This window comes from Lutjanus erythropterus, chromosome 11, assembly GCF_056507025.1.
Source record: "Lutjanus erythropterus isolate fLutEry1 chromosome 11, fLutEry1.hap2, whole genome shotgun sequence".
In the NCBI taxonomy this organism is placed as follows: domain Eukaryota; kingdom Metazoa; phylum Chordata; class Actinopteri; order Lutjaniformes; family Lutjanidae; genus Lutjanus; species Lutjanus erythropterus.
The window spans coordinates 26,410,356-26,432,500 of NC_139327.1; the positions used below are offsets into that span (position 1 = coordinate 26,410,356).

At 40.4% G+C, this 22,145-nt stretch overlaps 1 protein-coding gene across 1 annotated transcript in view; it reads left to right on the forward strand.

The window, feature by feature from the left end:
- Positions 1-22,145, forward strand: part of stk10 (serine/threonine kinase 10) — a 69,533-nt gene that overhangs the window by 27,081 nt on the left and 20,307 nt on the right. The window contains exons 5-10 of the mRNA XM_084729836.1: positions 4,231-4,303; positions 7,419-7,613; positions 8,320-8,401; positions 15,163-15,297; positions 19,177-19,527; positions 19,608-20,042. Of these exons, the coding sequence (XP_084585962.1) occupies positions 4,231-4,303; positions 7,419-7,613; positions 8,320-8,401; positions 15,163-15,297; positions 19,177-19,527; positions 19,608-20,042 (1,271 nt within the window). The remainder of the gene's footprint in view (positions 1-4,230; positions 4,304-7,418; positions 7,614-8,319; positions 8,402-15,162; positions 15,298-19,176; positions 19,528-19,607; positions 20,043-22,145) is intronic.

Here is a 22,145-nt window from a genome sequence, read left to right on the forward strand (position 1 = left end):
CAAAGAACGGGGCTGGACAAAACATGTGGTGGTAGAGAAACGTCCTGTCACACAGGAAGTGGTGTGCTTTAACTTGTTTGAATCAACAAATCCATCAGTAAATATAAATATCAAGGAAGAATCACTTAAGTTGCACTACACAGGGTTGTACAATGAACTCAGAGTTCTAGTTCCTTCATGCTACACAAAAAATATAACACACAGATAATTAATTGAATTCACAGTGGAATAGGATATGATATAAAACACCCAGGAAATAATTCTGCGGTGCACTTTTTAAATTTGCGTCAGGTTGAATGTAAACAGCAGCAACATTATGATGATGACATGATCGACATCTTTACATAAAAAGTTCAACATCTGGGAAACATTGTCCAACAACTTTGACTGGCTGATCTGGCTGGATGTTTGAATATTCATCCCGTCAGGATCCACTGCTCTTTAATCCAAACCCCACACACCCTTACTAATGCCTGCAGGTGCATTTCTGTTATAGGCGATGCATATTTCAGCAGTAACTCCAAAAAATAGTTTAAAAGAGAAAAGTAGTGAAGTGTGACCATTGCCACAGCAACTAAGTAGCCTAGTAGAAGAAATACAAGTCAAGAATGTAAAATCCAAAGGCAACAGAATTCCACCAAATTTAATAAAAGCAGGAAACCCGAATGCTTCGAAGCTTCTGCCGTTGCCGTAGTGATCCAAATTAGAATTCAGTTCTTTTTTTTTGAAGAGATAAAGGAGATGTGTCAGCTGCACAGAGAAAGAGGAAAAACACTGATAAAGAGTAAGAATGTGGCTTCTTCAGGAAGTCAGTCTCACCTCACTTTTTCTACAGAGCAGGTTTAGACTTTGACTGAGACTTTGCTCTTTATAAACCCAATTGTTTCCGTGAAGAGCAAGCGCTAAGGTGACTGAAGTGAAGAAAAAGTTCCTTTGAGCAGGCAGAAACCTCGAGTGGAATCAGGGTGGGCAGCCATCTGCCGGAACCAGAGATAATGATAGCAATGGTTGAAACAGTGGGTGTTGAGCAGCCGTCGTAGGTGCCTTGCAGCCGAAGCCACTCGCTCGTCAAGTTTACTTTTGAGACTTTTGAGGCGGGGATGGAATAGACGGTGGCTGATGTTCCTCCTCCTGTCATCAGCTCTCATTAGACTCATAGTTACATAATAACAAAGTACATAAGTAAATAATGACCATCGAAGCTTTGAGCGTTTGCAGGTACTTCTCACAGAAGCTATAGACAGCACAAGAATCCAGCAGATTATTGCACTGTTTGAACATATTAGAAACATGTGCATTATATTTGGGTCACATTCATGAGGCTTGGTCTAATCGGTGTCTTCTTGAGTCCCATCATTCACAGAGAAAACTGTTTCGCTGCCAAACCGACACAAGTGGAGGTAATTCTCCAATAAACCCCCTTTCACATTCTAGGTAATCTGTGGAGCTCCACTGTTTTTCTGGACATATGTGCTGCCACACATGCACAACACAGTTAGAGGCCCTGTACCCCGCCTGTGGCGCTGTAGGAGGATCAGAAGTGAGCGCTGTGTGGGAAAAATGCATTCTTAGAAGTTTTGCATATTTTCATTTATTGGCTTTTTGAAGAGTTCTCCACATTCTTCACATTGCTCAGCTGATCACCAGTATGTTTTGGATTAAGATAGAAAAATTCTTTATCGTCTTTTTCCAAGGAAATTTGTTGTGACAGTCTGCGCGGAGCCTCACATAAATATACAGGTACATAAATACACAACTAGATAAAAGACATCAGACAGGCGTACAGACAGAGCACTGGGAGCTGTTAAAGCATAGTTTCCAGAAAAGGGAAAATGGTGTCTTAACATGCTTTATGGACTGCAAGCATCAGTTAAAGGGAAATTCTGCACTTTTCTTGCGGACGTCCAGTGTAAGTTCCTCAGTGCATGATGCAAAATCATGAACTACACACTATTTCAGCTTGGATTTCTAGTATCTGCCTTTGGCTAACTGGGGGCAAGCTAGATGAATATTTTTGTCACTTAACACTATGTTTTGGGCCACCAAAGTAATGGCTATAGGCTAGGGTGGTGGGGGAAAAAATGGCAACATGGACATGGGAGTCACAAGCTTGCCCACAATGCACCCTGGTACGTGTAGGCCCTGCTGCATGGCACTGCGAGCAGGAAAACTCAGTTCTCTCGATCAATATTGCACACACTGAGGAATTCATTGTTTTAATTGATTCTATTTACCATCAACACTGACTGGACATTGACATGAATCTGTTTTGCAAGCATGATGCTTTATTTCTTTTACTCTCTTAGGTTCTCTGTCATTTTGCACTTTTGCACTTTTTAGTTTGATTTGATTCCAAATGGTTTGTTGATCCATCCAGCCAGAAAAGCTCACTGGACTTGTACTTCTTGTTAAAGTCATTTTCCACTGCCTTACATTCTTCCCAAAGACATCACAGTTAGCTATAATCACTGGGAGTTGCCTCTCTAAACTCATTAAGTCATGACACTGACTCATTTGCAGTCTCCAGACTTATATAACTACTTGTTAATTTGAAGAAGGCAGCAATTAACTGTCACTGAGTTCAGCCAGATGCATTATATCTACCTATGATCCGTGTCATTAGACATTATGTTCTTCCATGCAGCACAGCTTGTTGTAAACATTTTGGATAATGTTTATAAAACTCTTGAGTGACTGTTGATCTCAAGGTATTTTACCATTTAAAGAACTTCCTGCAACTTTATCAAGGTAGAGATCAGTAACAGAACCAAGGCCAAAAACCAGCATTAAATGCCTGTGACCTGTAAGGTGCTACTGCATTAAAAGCCAACATGGTTGTATAAAGGAAAAAAAATGAAATCACCACATGGACTTTAACACTTCTGAAAGCAATCACAGCATCTACCTCTAAAATGCAAGTTAAGACTCATGCAAAGTGAAGGCCATATATCAACAACATCCAGAAGTGCTGCCAACTTCTGAGCCTGAGCTCATCTGAGATGGACTGATGCAAAGTGGAAAAGTGTGATGTGGCCTGATGATGAGTCCAGACTTGTTTCCCATTCAAAATGTGTGGCGCATCATGAAGCAAAAAAAAAAAAAAGAAGACACGCTGGGACCCTGGACTGTTGAGCAAATTAAGTCGGATATTAAGCAAGAATGAGAAAGACTTTCACTTTCAAAACTTCAAAATTAGTGTCGTCAGTTCTCAAACTCTTACTGAGTGTTGTTAAAAGAAGAGGTGATGTATCGGTGGTAAATATGTCAGAACTTTTTTGGAGTCGGTTGCAGATGTCATCCAGAATGAGTGTATATTTACAAAAAAATGATCAAGTTTATCGGTCTGAACATTAAATATCTTGTCTTTTTACTGTATTCACTTGAATATAGGCTGAAAGGCATTTGTAAATTATTAAACACCTGTTATTGTGCACTCATTGGGTTTTTGATGGTGTGGCGCATTAAGGGAACCTTTAGGTGTGTTAAGCTTCTTGAGAGATCCACCCTTTTGGTTCTTTAAGTGATTCAGCAGATTTTAGAGGAGGTGAGGACAATTTAATGAAGTGTGTTGTCTGGGTTCCCACTGTCTCTACACCCTACTGGTATAATTTTACCGGCGTATATTTCCATCCTCATTAATGTGTAAACTCTTGTTTGATATACAGTAAAAGCAGTTGTACTATTTATTGTCTTTGGAGGAAGTCAAAATTCTTTCTACAAAAGTTTCGGTTGGAACAGTCCAAATGATATGTTTGACTGGGAAGTCAAAGATATTTGAATTGTAGTCTGCAAAACCGAGACAGTCACTTAAGTCCCAGTAATAGAACATGCCAGTTTGTAATTGAAGTGCTCAGCTTGCTGCCTTGTGAGTAAAATCCAAAATCCTCTGCCAAACACTTCTCAACCCTGGGCCTCACGTAATATTCTTCTTCACGGAGGAAAAAACGTGTTCAGCCAAAGTGAAAACAACACCTCTGTAATCTGTGGGTCATGTCGGGGAAATGGGGGCAGCTTGTTTGGGGAAACAGGGCCGCTGTAAATTCTGGCTTTGTCTCTTTTACCCGTCGCAATGTCATGACAGTTTTACGAGCTACTACAAGGGGGGAAAAAAAAGAATGAAGGCTTTTGAACTGGCTTCGCTCCCTCCTATTGAGACCTGCTTCTGTGCTTCTGGGGAAGTGTTTTCATCTATCTCACATCATCTTTTTCTGTCTCTCTTCATTCTTTTAGCTGATTTTGGCGTGTCTGCAAAAAACAACAAAACCTTACAAAGAAGAGATTCTTTCATTGGAACGCCATACTGGTGAGTAAGACGGTTCCGATTATTTAAAGTGGGGTTGTATGAGGTACTTATCTATAGTCATTCTCTTGCCAACAGTAGATGGTGATTGATACGCCCCCAGTTTGGAGAAGCAGCAGGAGTGGAGTGTAGGACCATAAGCAATGTGCTGCTGTGGACAGCAGCAAAACATACTTTAGCCAAAAATGTCCCACATAAGAAAATTAATACCACTTTAAGTGCAGGCTATATCTTGTCTCACGTAGCTAGACCTCTCTCAATAGCGTTGTGTCAGTGCTGGAGAAAGGTCTGCCTCTACACACATAATCACTCTGCTATAGGGAAAGAAAAACTGGCTCTTTTTCTTTTTTTCTCCAAACCAACCACAATCGTCTTGGGTGGTGCCAAGTCCAGGATGCAACAACAGTCCCCCTGCAAAATAGTGTCGGGGGGGGGGACTTGTTTGGGGGGAACATTTGCATGTTGGGAAATGTCTAAATCGCAACAAAAGAAAAGGAAACAGCTGCTAGCTTGTCAACGTTCATACAGTTAGTGACCCAGGTCCTAATTTGCAATTTTCAGCTTGTAGATTTCTATCTCAAAGGGTGTTGTTTCCTGGAAACTTTGAAAATGCAGATATTGGATGCCACCTAAAACAAATTAATGGCAGACTTGTACCCACAGAGTACATCTGATGAGTCATACTGTGCTAAAAATGCATTGAACACTGTGTGCAATGTACTTATACTACCTGTGCTTCTAACCTTTGTATAAACCACAGAGCAAAATCTCTAAATGTAGACATACCAACCATCCCTACATGAGTTATATAAATGGGGGATTATTTCTTGCTGAGAGCAAATTTCCTGCTCCACACAATTCTTCCAGAATCCTTGAAAGAGCATGATGTTGTGTACACACACACACACACACACACACACACACACACACACACACACACACACACACACACACACACACTCAACCCAATACCTCAAATCAGAGCTTTAATCCTCCATTATTGTCACAACAGTGGAGCTCTCTCCTCTATACCTGAACAAATCGCACAGATTCCCTTTGAACTCTCATTCTCAGTGAACCTTGCTCCATACTGTGTGAATATGGCAGCAGCCAGTTAACCATTGACTAGAACAGGTTATCATCCATCAGGTATACCCTCTAAGCTTAAGAAACATGACCGTGTCCCCTTTTTTGGACAATACCGATTAGTCTCGAAAACGCTGCTGACAGCTTTATGTGTAAACTTTTTCCCTTGAATGCACCGATAAGCAAAGTAAACTAGAAATGTGGAGCAAACATTTGTTTCTTTGCACTCGAGTAAATCTTAAGGGCTCAGGGATATGAGAGCCATTTTTCAGATTGTCAGCAAACACACACTGACTGGAGGAGTGTGCTCAGTGTTGACACATGCAAAATAGTGAGTAAGAGAAAGAAGAAACACTCCTTATCTCCCTGCAATAATCATCAGTTAGTCACTTCCCGCTGTCTGTCAGAGTTATAAATACTGCAGGTTTGTCTTTATGACATCAGAAATCATGTCAGGACTGATTTCTAAGCGACGAGCTCTGTTGATTTGGCAAAACCAGACGACTTGATGTTTGGGAGCATAATGTTTTTCACTTAGGAGATGATCATTATGACATAAACTTACTTTAACTTAAGTATGATGCCAGTTCTTTTTGTTACAATGGGTGTATTATTTGTCAAAATTACAAAGTCCAAAAAATCTAAAGTCAATTTTTCCTTGCCAGACTGTTTTATTTATTAGCTGTTGTCTAATAACAACAAAGGCTAAAGTTAATTATCATGTTTAATCTTGGGCTGCAGCATCTATAAAATATCAGAAAATAGCGAAACACTGTCCATCCCAGTTTCTCAAAGTCCAAGGTGATGTCTTTAAACGTCTCGTTTTGTTTAAAACCTGAAGACATTCAGTTTAATATGACAGTAAAGGGAGAAAAGCAGGGAATCTCAGAGGCTGAAAACAGCATTTTCTGACATTTGTCATGAAAAATTACTTTAGCAATTAATTGATTATCAGACTCTTGTAATAGTTTATTTTTTTAGGCAAGTCAGATACCAGATTTATTTGCCTGACATGGCATTTTCTTTTCCTGGGCACGCAGGCAGTTCTTACTGTTGAACCCTGCTGGGAACAACACATATGGCCACCGATACAAATTTATTACAAAAGCAAATATGAATACAATTGGATAAAAATGTTTGGCAAGTAAGTGTAAAAAATATTTTAAAGAAATACTATGATTAAAATATAACAATAATAAATAATACATGTAACTTTAAGGGTGTTTTGAAGTGGTTACTTTTGTTGCTGCTGTGTGACGCACCCTTATCAAAAGTGCATCTTGCTCTGTTTTTATCTGCAGGTGAAAAGTAAAACCGCACTCTTCTACGTTTCCTTTCTGCTGTTCTCTCACAAGTTTGATGCTAAAGTGTTAAGTTTCCACCGTTATACAAAAGTACTGAGAAAGTTTGGAGGAGATGCAGCCACACTTGTTTTGTATCTATACAGTGTTATTTTTTATATATATCTTTTTTTTTAAATGAAATCAGCACTAGATTAGTAGCTTGTGAGTACTGAGGTATTGATCCTGCAGAATCGATGTTTATAACAGTAAAATTAAGCAATATGTGAGTCTGGCAGGCAGTAAGACATGTAGTCACTGAACTCCAACAATTGAAAGTTATAAACCGCTGATTGACTTATAGTGTAGGACTTGTTGTTACTTGCTATTCTCCAAAAGTTGTTAAATGCCTTGAGCTTCAGTTCTAGGAAGGAGGAGGGTAAACATCTCATTTAAACCAGAGATTGATTATTAAATAGGGCCTCAACCTGTTAATATAAAATCTATGGCTCCAACTCACTATTGGGACTGCAATACTCATTTTTGAAAACTAGGGCTTCATCCACAACCATATGTTCTAACATTAACACAGTAAAGTTAATTATATACTTAAAGGAATGAGGAGCAGCAGGAGGAAAACTCTCCACTCTAAGGGATGTTTTAAGGATAAATCTCCCTCCACCTGTTAGCGTTCAAGTTTAAGGGATTCAATTTAATCGTTTCCCATAAATATTTAACTTTGGTTTCCTCAGGATGGCCCCAGAGGTGGTGATGTGCGAGACCATGAAGGATGCTCCGTACGACTACAAGGCTGATATCTGGTCTCTGGGAATCACTCTGATCGAGCTCGCCCAGATTGAACCCCCGCACCATGAGCTCAACCCCATGAGGGTGCTGCTGAAGATCGCCAAGTCGGAGCCTCCCACCCTGGAGCAGCCACAGAAATGGTGAGGATACATTCGAAATAAATCTGAATTCAGCTGTTGCACGTCGGTCAATAAATCTATCATGTGTAAATTGGGAAGAGGAAGCAGGGATATGTTACCCAGAATGCTTGTAGAATCCTCGTATGTAAAACTCTTTTGCTCAATCCATGATTTATTAGTTTTGGTGTAGAATATGATAAGTGGAGTCATTGGGGTTTTAAATCTTCATGTCGAGATCTCACCAGGTCACTTAATTTCACTCAATTACCACATTTTTGCACAAAGTTTTGTCCTGTAATCGACTGTCGACACTCAATGGATCATATTGTCCTCCCCTTCTCCGCCTGCAGTTCCATTTTTCCCTTCCCAAAATTACAGCAACAACTCAGCAGAGAAGCAGGACTGAAGCGAGTGCCAAACTATAACTTTTTCCCCTATCAATTTTACGAGCCTGAATGTTCCACAGCAGCAAATTCAGTATCGCAAAAGTGAAGTTATCAGGTGCTGAAAGGAGACTTGGGATGGGGAGCTGACTCATCCTCCCTGTTGAAAGCTTTGTTTCACAAAGCACAGCTGTGCACAAAGATGATCCACATGTACCAACATAGCAAGACTGGAAATATTGTTCAAATGTTGTTTTTATGTTGCAACAGTTCCTCCCTTTCCTCTCTCCTTTTCTCCATTCTTCTTGTATTTGATTAATGCCGCTTTGTTGTGTTCCCCCAAGGTCGCAGGATTTTAAAGATTTTCTGAAGAAAGCTTTGGATAAAAACCCGGAGACCCGTCCGACTGCAGCACAGCTTCTGGAGGTGGGTCCTGATGTTGCAATGAGCAATTACAACCTAGCAAAAGTTACACAATGCTGCACTTTGATATATGATGGAACATTGTCCTTGCCCTGTCCTTATCTTGCATCAACACACATAATCTTCTATTTTAAGGCCTGAGCGGAGTGCCAGGGAAGTGAATGATGCCCCATAGAGGGCACTGGCATGTGAGTGGGAGAGGAATAGAGGGTGTAAAAGAATGGGCAGAGAAGGAGTAGGATGGTGTCAAAGTTAAAGGGTAACTTTAGTATTTTACATCCTGGACCCTATTTTTCCATGTATTTGTGTCTAAGTGACTAACGGGGGCAACAGTTTTTGAAATTGATCCAGTATTGTGTGAGGTTTCAGCATGAAGAAGTGAAGCAAACCTCCAACGTAATCCCTAAGGGCAACTGCGCATCATTAAAGTTCGTCCACTAACGGTGCTTGTTTTTGCCACTGACAGGCTCGCATCATTATTCCAAGTGTCTGTCAACACTGGAAAGAAGAGCGAGAGCGAGAGTCAGATACATTTTGTTTAATTAGAAACAGCTGTTTTAATTGCTCTTGCCAAACTAACTCCCTTTGCAGAACTGCAATATTAACATTATCGTCATTTAACCTCGACAGAAAGAAAATAACTCACCAAAAATGTCTTGGCTCGTCTTTCTGTTGTTTCAGCAATCATCAGCTCTGGTTGTTTGGCTGAAGCACATCTTTCATTCACTGCTTTAGATGTGAAAATATTCTGACTGTACACTGCTGTTACTCCCAGCTGCTTCTCTGAAGTCCAACCTCTGTCCCACTCGTCTCTCAATATTTTCACATCTGACACCATGAATAAAGGGTTTACTTGGGCCAAACCAGAGCTGGTAATTGTTGGAGCACTGAGAAGACGAGCCAAGAGCTTGTTGGTGAGTTTTATTTTGTTCCTGTCGAGTAAGAATGAGGATGACGACGAGAATGTTGAAATTACAGTTTTTAAAGGGAGTCTGGTTGGTTTGGCAAGAGCAATAAAACAGCTGGTTCTGGTTAGACAAACTATATCTTGCTCTTTAAAAAAAAGTACTCTTTCTGAAACGATCCTTTCCATAATGTTTTCAGACACTTAGAATAACAATCTGAGCCTGTCAGTGGCAAAAATGAAGCAGTTGGATGTAGGAATTGTGTTGCAGCATATTTTTGCTGTCCCTCAATAGTGGACCAGTTTCAAAAATTGTTGTCCCTATTAGTCACTAAGACACAACAACATGAGAAAAAATTGTCCAGGTTGAAAAACACTGAAGTAACCCTTTAAGTGAAAGAAATTTAAAGAACAAAGCTTAAAAAGGGCGAGGAAATATGAGTAAACATTCAAGGAATTTAAGTAGGAATTGTTCACTTTTGAAGCACACTCTTGAGGCATTTAAAACATTTCCATCTGAAGGACAAAAGAAGTTTTTGTCCCAAGAAATTTAGAATGATCCAAAATAGTACTTCTCATTTCGTGTTATTAAAATACCCTTTGTTTTGCAAGAATAAATGCACGTAAGGCTGGTGACACTGTTGGGAGAGGACAACTCGGACATTAAAATGTCAGTGCACTTTGGCACAGCTAAGATTTGGATAAGGAGAGGCTGAGGACCGCTTTCTGACATTATAACATTAATATTCTGAGGATGACCTTGGACACACGCTTCTGAAAATCCAGAATCCGAAGCAAGAAAAATGAGAGAAAAAGCAAGCAGGGTGGGGATTAAAGCACGAGCGCAGCGTCTATTAAAATTCAGAGCCATGGTTTCCTGTCTGTATCCCACAGCTGAGGGAATGCCAACTATTTACATTCCCACCCTCAGCCAATAGTATGGCTGGATTACCCTGAGCTCGCCACCTCTGGCCAATTAGAGAGAGAGGCAGAGATGAAACTCCTAGACCCAGGCCCGCTGGGAATTCTGCATGTGCTCTCCAGTGGGGGGTGGGGTGGGGGGGGGGGACGGGCGCGGTCTGGTTTTTGGTGCCGTGCTGGAGGTTTTAGATATTTATCATGTCGGCTGCTCCTAACGGCTGTCAGATAGTATTTACTGTAGATAGTTGTGCAATGATGGTGTAAATTCTGCTGTGAAATGTATGTTGATTGTCATTTTACAGGAAGCATATGTGAGTTTTGGGTCAGATTTTGTAATGCTGTTATTTATGGGAGTGTATGGAAGTGCAGAACAGATGTAGTGTAGTGGGTGAACAGGAAGATAATAATGAATCGGAGATAAGAGTGTCTGGAGTGTAGGTGTTATACTGTATGAGAGGTGTGTGGCTGTATCAAAAACAGGAAATGAAAGCCCAGAGCTTAATGAAGTCTTTGTCATCAGGCTTTTTTTTTTTAAGTTTTAGTTCTATTTCTAGGCCTTGTGTCTGTCTGTCCCACATGTGTGCTTGTAAAGAATGTACACAAAACAACATGACAGAGTATCAGTCACTGTGGCTGGCGGGAGACCATCTGGATGACTTGTATAGCTTCTCCTCCCACATATTTTCTCATGGTCAGGATTTTAAACAGTGTATTTTGGCCCAACTTCCACTCATGTGTAATATTTTATGCCTTTCTGTTTCTGATCATAGTGTGCCTGTATGTTGTGTAATTTTTATCATGGGAGTGTTTCCCTGTTTTATCTCTGAGCCAGGACTTCGTTGTGGTTTTGCAATATCCACATGTGCAGGCACACACATATATACTTATGTATACTTGTGAGAACCCTCATTGACATCATGCATTCCATCGCCCTGAACCATAACACCGTTACAACTATATGCCTGAGCCCAACCCTAACCTTGACCTTAAACTAAACCTAAAAATGTAAAAAAAATAAATAAATAAATAAAAAAATACCTACAATCTATCAGGGCAAACAACCACTCCCTATTTTAGATGGCTTCTCTTTAACACAAGTTATTTGCCAGGTGAAGGTCTAGCACCGAAACATTGTAAATAAATGTTATATTGCAAGTTAGACAGTGTGCTGGAGTCGTTTTGCAACTTTTTGGTCCACTCGTCCCTCTCCTACACATCTGTCTCAACAAATAGATGTGCAAACTGTTCTTTTGTTTGATAAAAAGTTATAAGAATTATGAACTAAATGTCATAATCATGAGATAAAGTCAAAAATATGAGATTAAAAAACAATTAACAAGTTAACAATTTGCCACAGTTACCACAGTTGAACAGCAGTGGCTGTGATGCATTATTTAATTCTGGTTCATGTCATTCATTCAGTTTGTGAGATATTCGTCCTTACCATTTCTGACACAGCCCCACTATGATGAAGTACTGCTCAAAGCATACAATACTACATTTTTGAAAATCAGCCCCTATTTCTCTGGATAAACCACAGAACAAGCTATCAACCATTTTCATAGTAGCTATTTTTTCAGTAGAAAGTAGCTTCTGTGAGGTCTGGATTACACAGAGTAAGGGGATTTTTTTTCTGGAAACTGTGAAAAATGCAACGTTTCAACGCTATGAGAACCACAAGTGAGGCACAAATCTCATTCTGTTATTACAGAATTTGGGCGAATAAAAGTCAAGTTTATTTATGCAGACCAAAACCACTACATGCCTCACCACAAACTTAACCTATAGCTAATTACAACCATAACCCTAAAACAAGTCTTAACCTCCGAACCACCCTTTGAAGAAGTTCAGACTGACCAGAATACCTTAACTTCTCCAAAAATGTCCTCAGTCAAGGTCTAAAACTTAAATATATCCTCGCAGACAGAAGTACAAATGCACACACCCCACTGTCATTACTGCACAGGTAACTCTGCAGTCCCCTGCTCTGGTCCCTTAATGGACCATATTGTTCACATTTAACCTTTTCACGCCCAGCCATGCATGTAAGGCCTAAAATCATTAGACTCACTGAGTCTAAAGTAACACGAAACCTAACAGAGAGGACATAAGCTCCACTGGGCCACATCGTGATCCACTGTGGCAGTTAAAAAAACAAAAAAATCTGTCTTTCCGTGTGTTTACGTAAATGAACTGAATATTTTGGGGGGTTGAGATGATATCTATGTAGGCTTTGGAAAACTGTGATGGGCATGTCTCGCTGTTTCTGATGTTTTGGAGACAAACCAATTAATTGATAAGTCTAGGGAATAATCCACAGAATAATTGATTAAAATAATATTTAGTTGCAGTTCTAGTTAGCACTCCACCTATTTTAGTTCTTGCATCAATGTCTAGCATCACTACGAGTAAGACATGGTGATGTCTGTAGTATAATTTGTATTTCCAAAGGCTAGGTTACCTCTTTCTCTTCTAGCTGCAGGATTCTGATGTGAAACTGCCTAAAACTCTTAAGAATGGCAATATAAACTCCATTTTCCTGTTTTAATATCTGAAGAATAGTTGGCCAGTGAACAGGACCTGGATTATTTATTTACTTTTGCCCTTGAATTCATGTACCAACTCCAGCACTAGCTAAACTGTCACACCCTCTTACAAGAATCGCATATCAGTGGAGCGCTCGGCGTAGCTGCAAACCTTGTGGTCCCCGCATTTGTTCACCTCACTCAGTACCACCGCAGGGTCGTACGGCTTTAACATCTGATTGCTGATCTCTCAGCATGTGTGTCTTCAGGAAGTGGTGGTGTGGTTGTCGGGAGGTCGAATCACATCGGTTGAACTGTGCATCTTGAATTAACCGGCATGTCTCTCCTCTACATCAGTCGCTGAGCCTGGGCTGAAACACACAAACATAAAATGACTCTATCAAATTAGGAAAGCTGAGTAGGGACTACCTATCTTTTTGTTGGCTCATGCTCTAATTGTACCATGTTTTGCAGGACATCCCTTTATATGCTTGAACTTGATATACATTTAATAGCAGTTAGCTTGGGCGCCAGACGAATCTATTGATATTTGCTCTGGCAGGTTTGCCATTCAGATAAATTTCCCTTCATTCTAGGTCTCTTCCGACCAGTCAGTGCCATTTATTGTAAAAATGGTGCATCACTGCTCCAGAACTGAAAAGTCACAGTTGGTCAGTGATGTTACATATTTCAACGTAATGTACCAGGCTCCCAAAACTCAGATCAACTGTCAGACTCGGCATTGCTAATCAGATATGACTAAATATTCTGTCACTACACTGGCAATTTACAGCTGAACAGTGCACCAAAATGTGTTTTGAAATCATTTGAGGAAGTTGTTTGAGAACATTTGTCACCAGGCTACTGTTTTTTTTTTGGTTTTTTTTCCTGCTTGGAAACATGTCAAGCATTGCCCCAACTTGTGTGCATGTGGCAGTCAGCGCTATGCCACGTGTTCCATTGCTCTGATTGGTTGTAGGTCTGTCCAGTTGAATTCAGAGGCATTGACAATGCTTCTTGGATAATCGAAAATGAACTGAGAGGTTCCAGACTTGACATTAGTGAATTATTTTAGTGACCTCGAGCTAAATAGCAGCAGCAGCAGTAGTATTTAGTGCTAAGTTTAATGTCTTACATAAAATCTGTCTGACAGCAGGTGAACGGAAGAATAGTTGATTTGTGGCTGTGACGGTATAGATTTTTCTGACCACAGTAAAAGGCAATATATTCCCATGGGATGGCGGTTTACCTTGGTCTATATCGAATGGTTTTCATACTCTCATATTTCCATTGCGGTATAATAAATGGTTGGTTGGTACTCAGCATTTACTCTACCTGACTCAGACAATAGCTGACTGTTGGAAGTCATTGGAGAAGTTAAAAGCTGAAGCCTAATGCGGTCCTCCAGGACAAGCCTCTGCACACAAACAACCGCGATCACCCGGGGCAAATGTGCACACACTCACACACACACACACACACACCAACTTATACACACTTCATGGTCCAGCACCACTTGTAGCCTTTTCCCTTTGTCAGCTGTTCCAATTAAATTACACAGCAGTACAAAGCGTCTGAATAATAGATGATCAGCTTGTATCCCAGCTGCGCTCGACTTTTAATTTAGCTTTTCGTTCTCCTCGTGCTCAACTTATCGCACCCTGGCAAAACACACATTTTCTCACGCGGTTGTAGAGGTAAATGTGGCTTGCTATTTTAAGGACATTATGTCAGATTGAACAGTTACATCAGTGTGGCGTTAAGGAGGGTTTGTGTTGTACAGCCACTATTGTTGTAGCTGTTCAGGAACTGGCAGGTGGCTGATCGAGTTTCCCCTGCAGTGAAAGTCCTGTAGACTCTGTGTGTCGCCACTCGCTCCCCATGCCTTCTTCTTGTGTTGTCTCTTTTAAACAGTTTATTTGTATTTGTTTGACAGTTTACACAGCTTTCTACTTGTAAACTGTTGTTTTGTTGCACTCTAAACCTCTACAGCTACTGGAATGACTTATTTAAAGGCCAGAAAAGAAACACACATGTATTAGATATTACTCCTTCCTCGCCATTGTCAGTCCAGTACTTAAAGCATTGTTCTGGCATCAGTCTTGTGGTCTAATAATACTCAGATCCGTTGATAATGTGTTCTCTTTCCTGAAAGCCAATATTGTTTTGTGGTTATAAGGGTGTTTACTTGCACAAAGAGGGATAGAGACTAAAAGGCTCGATGTGACCACAAGATAAATGTTGTGCAGTGGGTATTTAGGATGATGTTTACTAGCTTATTTATGATCAGAATATGATGCATGAAATGAAATACAAGGGAAAAATGTAATAAGTCTTGTTATTCGAGCTCCAGTCACTGGGCGTTTGTACTGACAGTTAATTAACCATCTCTCCTCTGTCCCGTGTGTCCACAGCACCCTTTTGTGAGGTCGGTGACGTCCAACCGTCCGCTTCGGGAGCTAGTGGCCGAGGCCAAGGCTGAGGTCATGGAGGAAATAGAGGACAATCGAGAGGAAGGCGAGGAGGACGACGGCATGGAGCTCACTTTGGTACCAAACCTGGATCTTTTTTTTTTCCCTTCTCTGTCCTTTCATTTTCTTTCATTGTCATCGTCTGTTTCCAAAACAAGAGTGGGCGGTCCATTGTTCCTCTAGTAACTATTGAAAGGTCAGGAGGCTTTAAACTGTTGGGGTCTAAGAGTACATGTAATTTAGACTTACAAAGTCAGTAACTGTTAAAAGTGCGACAAGGTTATTGTTTTGCAAGTCTCAAGTCTTTGCTCTCATGTCCTATGTTAAGACAGGAAAGTCCCAAGTCCTAAACTTTGAGTTTTAAGTGCTAAGTCATAATAAGGCAAAAGTGAGCTTAAGCCTTGTTGATTTATAAAGCTGCTTAGCTGTTAAGCAAGCACTTGCTAAGCATAGGCTTACTAACTCTGAAAATGACAGAGAAGTCAAGGCTAATATTAACAACCTGCACATTGTTTATACTTTAATTTTCTCTTCTTTGGACCACTATGTAGCAAAAAAAATTATCTTTGGTATCATTTTTTCCAACTGAGGTTAAGTAACTTAATGTTAGTTCTTCATGGTTCTCTCCTGCAACTTGATTGGATGCTGTCAGATTGGTTCAGACAAAGTGGAACAGGGGATTAAGTGTCGACTTGCTGGGACTGAACGGGAGTGATGCAGGAAATGACTTGGGTTTGGAGCAAGTTATCAAATATTTTCAAGTCCGAAGCCTGAAGTCCAAGTAAAGTCATTAATCATTGTTAAAGTCTAAGTCATGTTGCAAGTCTTTTTTTTTTTTTATTTTTGTCAAGTCTCCACACCTCTGATGACTGCTGTGATCTTCTACTACAAAAATCAGACAAGTTAGAATCTTTATTTTAGTAGTTAAATTGAAGCTCACACAGTCACACAAAGGCATTCACTTAACCTGCACATGCACCCGTGTCCCGTAAACTGCACACATTCTGCCCTAACCATCCACTTCCCCTACCTTTGAAGTCTTTGCTTGTTGACCCGTTTGAGCGGCGTTTTTTCTGTAAACACGGCCTTCCTGCCAACGCAGTGAAGGTCCAGTCTGCAGGAGCCATTCATAAATTCAAAGAGGATATAAGAGTGGAAAGTCACATAGTATGAGTGGTACAGTTCACCGTCTGCCCTTGACACAAACAAAGGAACAGAAACCGGAATCCTGGCATTCACCCACACCCACACATGGTTAAATATAGGTGCTGCCTTCAGCCTTGCTCCTGTATAGAAACATCACCTCATAACCCCCAATGAAGTAAATAATTTAAGGTCGCACATTGTTCTCTTTTCTATACTCTGACCCTTAACTAAAGATAGACAGTTCACTGGCAGTAATAGAAATCCCAGCAATACTCTCACTAACAGGAAGCTCTTACCAGAAAAATGTGTTAACCATGTGCTGAACATGGATTTTTTTCTCTTCATGAAGATGAATGTTTGCCCACTTATCTCTTCCACCCCTAATGTCAACAGTTAGTGCGACGACTTCTGAATTTATTGAGGCGAATAACCCTGCTCCAGTGTAGTGACAGTGCAGTTTGAAACTTGGCTGAAACGCTCACTGCTGCAGTGTTTTGCTCTGCCCTTTCCAAACATCTTATGACTCAAACATTGTAGATCTTTGGATTAAGATTTGAGTTTCTGTAGATGGTGTTTTTTTTTCTTTATGTGTCCAGTTCTGCTTCATCTCATTTTGTTTACTAAAAAGAAATCTTAACTCATGACTCATAATTTCCTGTGAGTCCGAAGATTTCCCACATAAAACTCACTGCTAATTTTCTATTTTGATCTGGATTTTTGGATTGCAAGATACTACTTCATTTAGAGGTAAACATTAAAACAAATGTGTTTTAAAATATGTTACTATATATATATATATATATATTACAATACTTAACTGTTGATGTCTGACTGAGTCCAAACATCAGCCTTCTCATCCCTGTGCTGAGTTAACTATGATATCTACAGTTGTCTCCTCATCTCTTCCAGCAAGGGCACTCGTATACACACACAGCAATATTTTGACACGAGGCCCTGGGAGCCGGCCAAGCCGTTGCCTGACTGTTTATCTCTTCCTATATATCATACAGAGCCAGACAGAGATGTTTGCTGAGACATTAGAAAGGCTGGACCTGACCATAAAGATGTCCGATAGTATTGTTTACCTCTAGTGGAAGACACAGAGAGCTATATCAGGAAAGAGAATAGCTCAGTTTGATAGATGGCTCTGCATGTAACTATGAAATGACATGTTCAGTTATGTTTATAATTACAGACCGTAGAATTGCCATGTATAACACACATGTCTGGATCCTTCTATAATTAGATCTAAAATTGTGAAAATTGCGTCTTCCTGTAAATTTTTTGTAATTGCTGCAGAAACTCTATACTTTTCTTTCTGGTTGCTGATGTTTTATGGTACACGAGTCTCATTTAGTTTCTTCGATAGTTTGAGATTGTTATTTATTTTAATTGCTTCAGACATGTGGCCTTTTTATGATACTTATCGGGAATTTTGCATTTTTGTATACAGTATTTTGTGTTACACAGTACATGTTGTATTATTATTCGGTCTTGATGTCAAAGATCATAAATCTAGGTCAGACTTTGCAGGGTATCTGCAACTGTTGACTTAATGCTGACTTAATGCTTGGCAAATAAGGCTAAATCTAGGCCTTCATCATCCCTTCTTGTTTCAAATTTTTGCCAGTGTGACTTTGAGACAGGTATTAAATGCATTACATGTGATATTAAAAATGTCTGAAAAGGTCATAACTTTAACTTGGTCAACCCTGCAGACACCCTGTTTTGGTGATATTAAAAAAAATGAATGCGTTTTAAGAAATGCATTGTTGCACATAAGCCAATAAGACTAGCTGCAGCTTTTTTGCCAAGTTCTCATTGAGAATAATTCATAATTCTTGGTAATAATGTCATGGAGAACTCTTTGTCCCAGGTTGTTGGCCATGGCTATCTAATCTGCAGTAAGTACACTAATAATTACAAAGGTGAAAAGCCTGTGTAAACCATCTCAGCCACAGTGTGAAGTAGCAGTACAGGAGAATAAGCAGGAATGACTGCATTCCGACTAAGGCTGAGGTTAAGGGTACTGAATGTGGGACTCCTGAAGGACTTAAGCCATTAGCATTTGGGCTAAAAACAAAAGTTGAAAACATTGCCTCAGTGTGACCATCTGACATTGTTTTATGTAAGATGCAGACCGGTGCAGGCTAATTAATTAGCTTAATCACCTGTTGCACATTAAACAGCATGTTAAAATACCGGCAAGTGTCACTTTGGTCCGGTTAGGTGCTGGTGTAGGCATTTTTTCTGACCGTGGTGAAAAGGGAAGGCATTCCTGTGGGATGGCAGTTTACCACGACTGTCCAAATAATTACATTTTATTGGACTTAATTGAAGGATACTATTATTAGCATAGAGTTGCTCCTTTAACACATAGGGTAGTGATTAATTTGTGTGCAAATGTGGGAAATATGATCAGTGTTATATCACTAGAGGTAACAGTTTATCAGTTGATAAACATGTTAGCTTCTCAAATTCAAGAAAAGTCTCGCCTTGCTTTCCAAATGTGAAGACAGTAAGCAGTAAGTAAGAGCTAATGCTAATGCTGTTGTTGTACCTTTGCAACAATGGCTCCAGTGTTACATCCCTTTCAGAAGATTTGTAATCCAGCCTTGAAGTGCCTTATCATACCATGAGTTTCATCTCTAGACACCCACATTCCCCTGGAGTGGCATTTTCCCCCCAAAGACAGTTTTACTTCCTTTTTAATTTTAAAGAGGACCACCAATGACTACAAACCTAAAAACATCAAATGTTTTGTCATTTATATAACAATACTTTTCTTCTCCCCCCTCCTCATTCCCTCAGTCTCCAGGCAAGGAGCCATGCCAGACCAGTCAGACCAGTCTGGAAGGAGACCAGTCTACGGACACCCCAAGTCCCACCACGCCCTCCCCTACCACACCAATACCTGTACCCAGGAAGGAGGCCGAGCCAGACACCCCACCAGAGGAGCAGCCAGAGTCTGTTATGGTCGTCCCCGTTCCCCTGCCGCGACAAAATCTGCCTCCGAAAGATCCAGAGAAGTTGGGCGAAAATCGAGCCGATGAAGTCACACTTGAGTTTGAGAAATCGGAGAGCGAGGCCTCAACCAAGACCTCCAGCTCAGATTCAGGCATCGAGGATGGGAAGAGTACTCCCACAACAGAGGAGGAAAAGGTGATCCTTGTTTTAGATTTCTTTAGAATGGATAAAGTGTTCAAAGAACTGTTTTTTAATAATACTAAAATTAATTTCAGGTTGCCGTGGAGACCCCAGAGACAGAAGAGCTGCCGTCTCTCCCTCAACCCGAAGCATCTGAAGAACATGTTGACCTTATCATAGACTCGACAGACCCACAGGTGCCCAAGATCCAGGTGACGGAGGAGGAGAGCAACACTGTGACAAACGGAGGCTTACCAACTCGAAGCTCAAGTCCGGCCGTCACTCCTACACCCACTCCTGCTCGCTCTCCTTCTCCTACCCCAGTACCCACACCACGTTCTGGGCTCAATGGTAGCCTATCCAAGGGTACGCCAGAGCGGACATCGATGGGAGGAAATGCAGAGACTGTGTCACCGTATATCAACGGAGGGATTTTAAACAACAACAAACGGTTCTCTTACTCAGGCAGCATGGCCTCAGAGAGCATGGACATGTCCATCCACAAGGAGAACATCTCGATGTCTGCAAGGGTGAGTCAACATGAGGCCTCATCTGTCCTGTATGGATATTCTTTCTGTCTTTTAGTTGGTTATTAAACAGTTCAATTTAATACTGGTGCTTCTATATGACCTGCATTAGCTGAGGGTGAACAGAGGGCATGCATGAAGGGCCTCTATAAGATAAATAAGGATGTTTTTGAGAAGTGACTCAAGTGGCATCCCAGAATTAAAAAAGAGATGGAAGTGAGCATAATGGCTTCCCTTTACATAATGGTTTGCAAATGCAAGGAAGATGAATGAACCTGGGAAATTGACCTATCATTTCTGCTGAACACACTTCAGCGAATAAAGGATCGGTCTATATCATACAGAGGCAGCTCCTTGCCCCTGTAGGAAAACCCCTCCTTGGAAAAACTATTTCTCAGCACCCACAGAGGAACTGAAACTGCATTGTGTTGTGTTTTGGGGTGTGGGTGTTGACCATCTGAAACAGAGGATAGCCTGTCTTCCATTAGGGTCACACTTCACACTGCTTTCAGGGAGGATACGGAGAATGATACTGGTGCAAGTCCTTAAACCCTGTGTTTATCTTTTTAATTAGTTATGGTTCGTGGTGAATATGTCATAATTTAGCACAATTTCAACAAATAAATATAGGTGGTATATTAAAAGGCCTCTGTGAAAGGTGAAAAACAAAATTTCAGATGTCATTACACATTAAAAACCTTGTGACAATGCATTGTTGACACATTCCAGTGGGTTTTAGCCTTAAAAAAATGGAGAAATCCATAGAGGACTTACTAATCATCAGATTTGTTTTGAGCCTGACTGCCCCAGTGAGGGAGGGACATTCTGAAGCTGAAGGGAGAGAAGAGAGAGACCATTTTATCATTAGACACCGAGCCTTTCTGAAGCAAAATATGCAACATTTTCCATTCATCAGGACCAACAGTGGCCTTTGTGTGGGCACAGTTCAGTATTCACCAGTGTGAATGGACGTTTCTATGCAGCTCATTGTCACTCTGCTGCTTCTGGAGGCTTATGGACTGACCATGATTGAAATGCTATTGACTGTGCGTGGAGTAGTGTCTGTTTGTGGCATGTTAAGTTTTTCCAGAACAGATTATTCAGCAGGCGACTCAGCCAGCGGCCTGTGGTGACAGTGAACGGGCTGTGAGTGTGTGTTTGATTGAGAGCATCACTGTGTGCACGTGCGTCCGTGTGTTACAGGAGAGCTGTGTATGATTTTGTGAATGACGAGAGATGGGAAGTTTGCACAGACATTTAGAGCCTCAAACGAAAACACGGCTGCTGAGCCACACTGTGAGCCACTGATTATAGTGCCAGTGTGCACTTACAAATCAAATAAAAAAAAAGTTGTGACATTGTGTTAAAATTAAATAAAAACAGAATGCAGTGACTTGCAAAAACCTTCTAACCTATAATCAATTGAATACAGTACAAAGACAAGATATTTAATGTTCAAAATGATAATTTATTGGTTTCTCTGTAAATATACTCTCTTTCTGAATTTGATGCCTGCAACACGTTCCAAAAAAGTTGGGACGGGGGCAACAAAAGACTGGGAAAGCTGGGGGATGCTCAAAATATACCTGTTTTGAACATGCCAGAGGTACAACAGGTTAACTGGTAACAGGTGACAGTGTCATGATTGGATATAAAATGGCCAACCTCCAGAGGCTCAGTCATTTGCAAGGACCACTTTGTGGAAAAACTGCATGGGCAAATGGTTTAAGAACAACATTTCGCAACATGCATTTGCAAAGGATTTTTGGATTTCACCATCTACAATCCATAATATCATTGAAAGATTCAGGGAATCTGGAGAAATCTCTGCGCGAAGGCCTAAGAGCCCTGTAGCACCCAATAATGTAATAATTTACTGAAAATGTAATAAAATTTGCACTTAACTCAATCGAAAATGTAATAAAACTCAATAATGCAATAACTTGACTAATAATGTAATAAAATATTCTGACTGATATTGTAATAACATTTTTACCGATAATGTAATACCTTATTACATTATTGGAGATTTATTACATTTTGTATGTATGTATGATTTCAGGCTTGACTGTATGTATGTATGTATGTATGATTTCAGGCTTGACT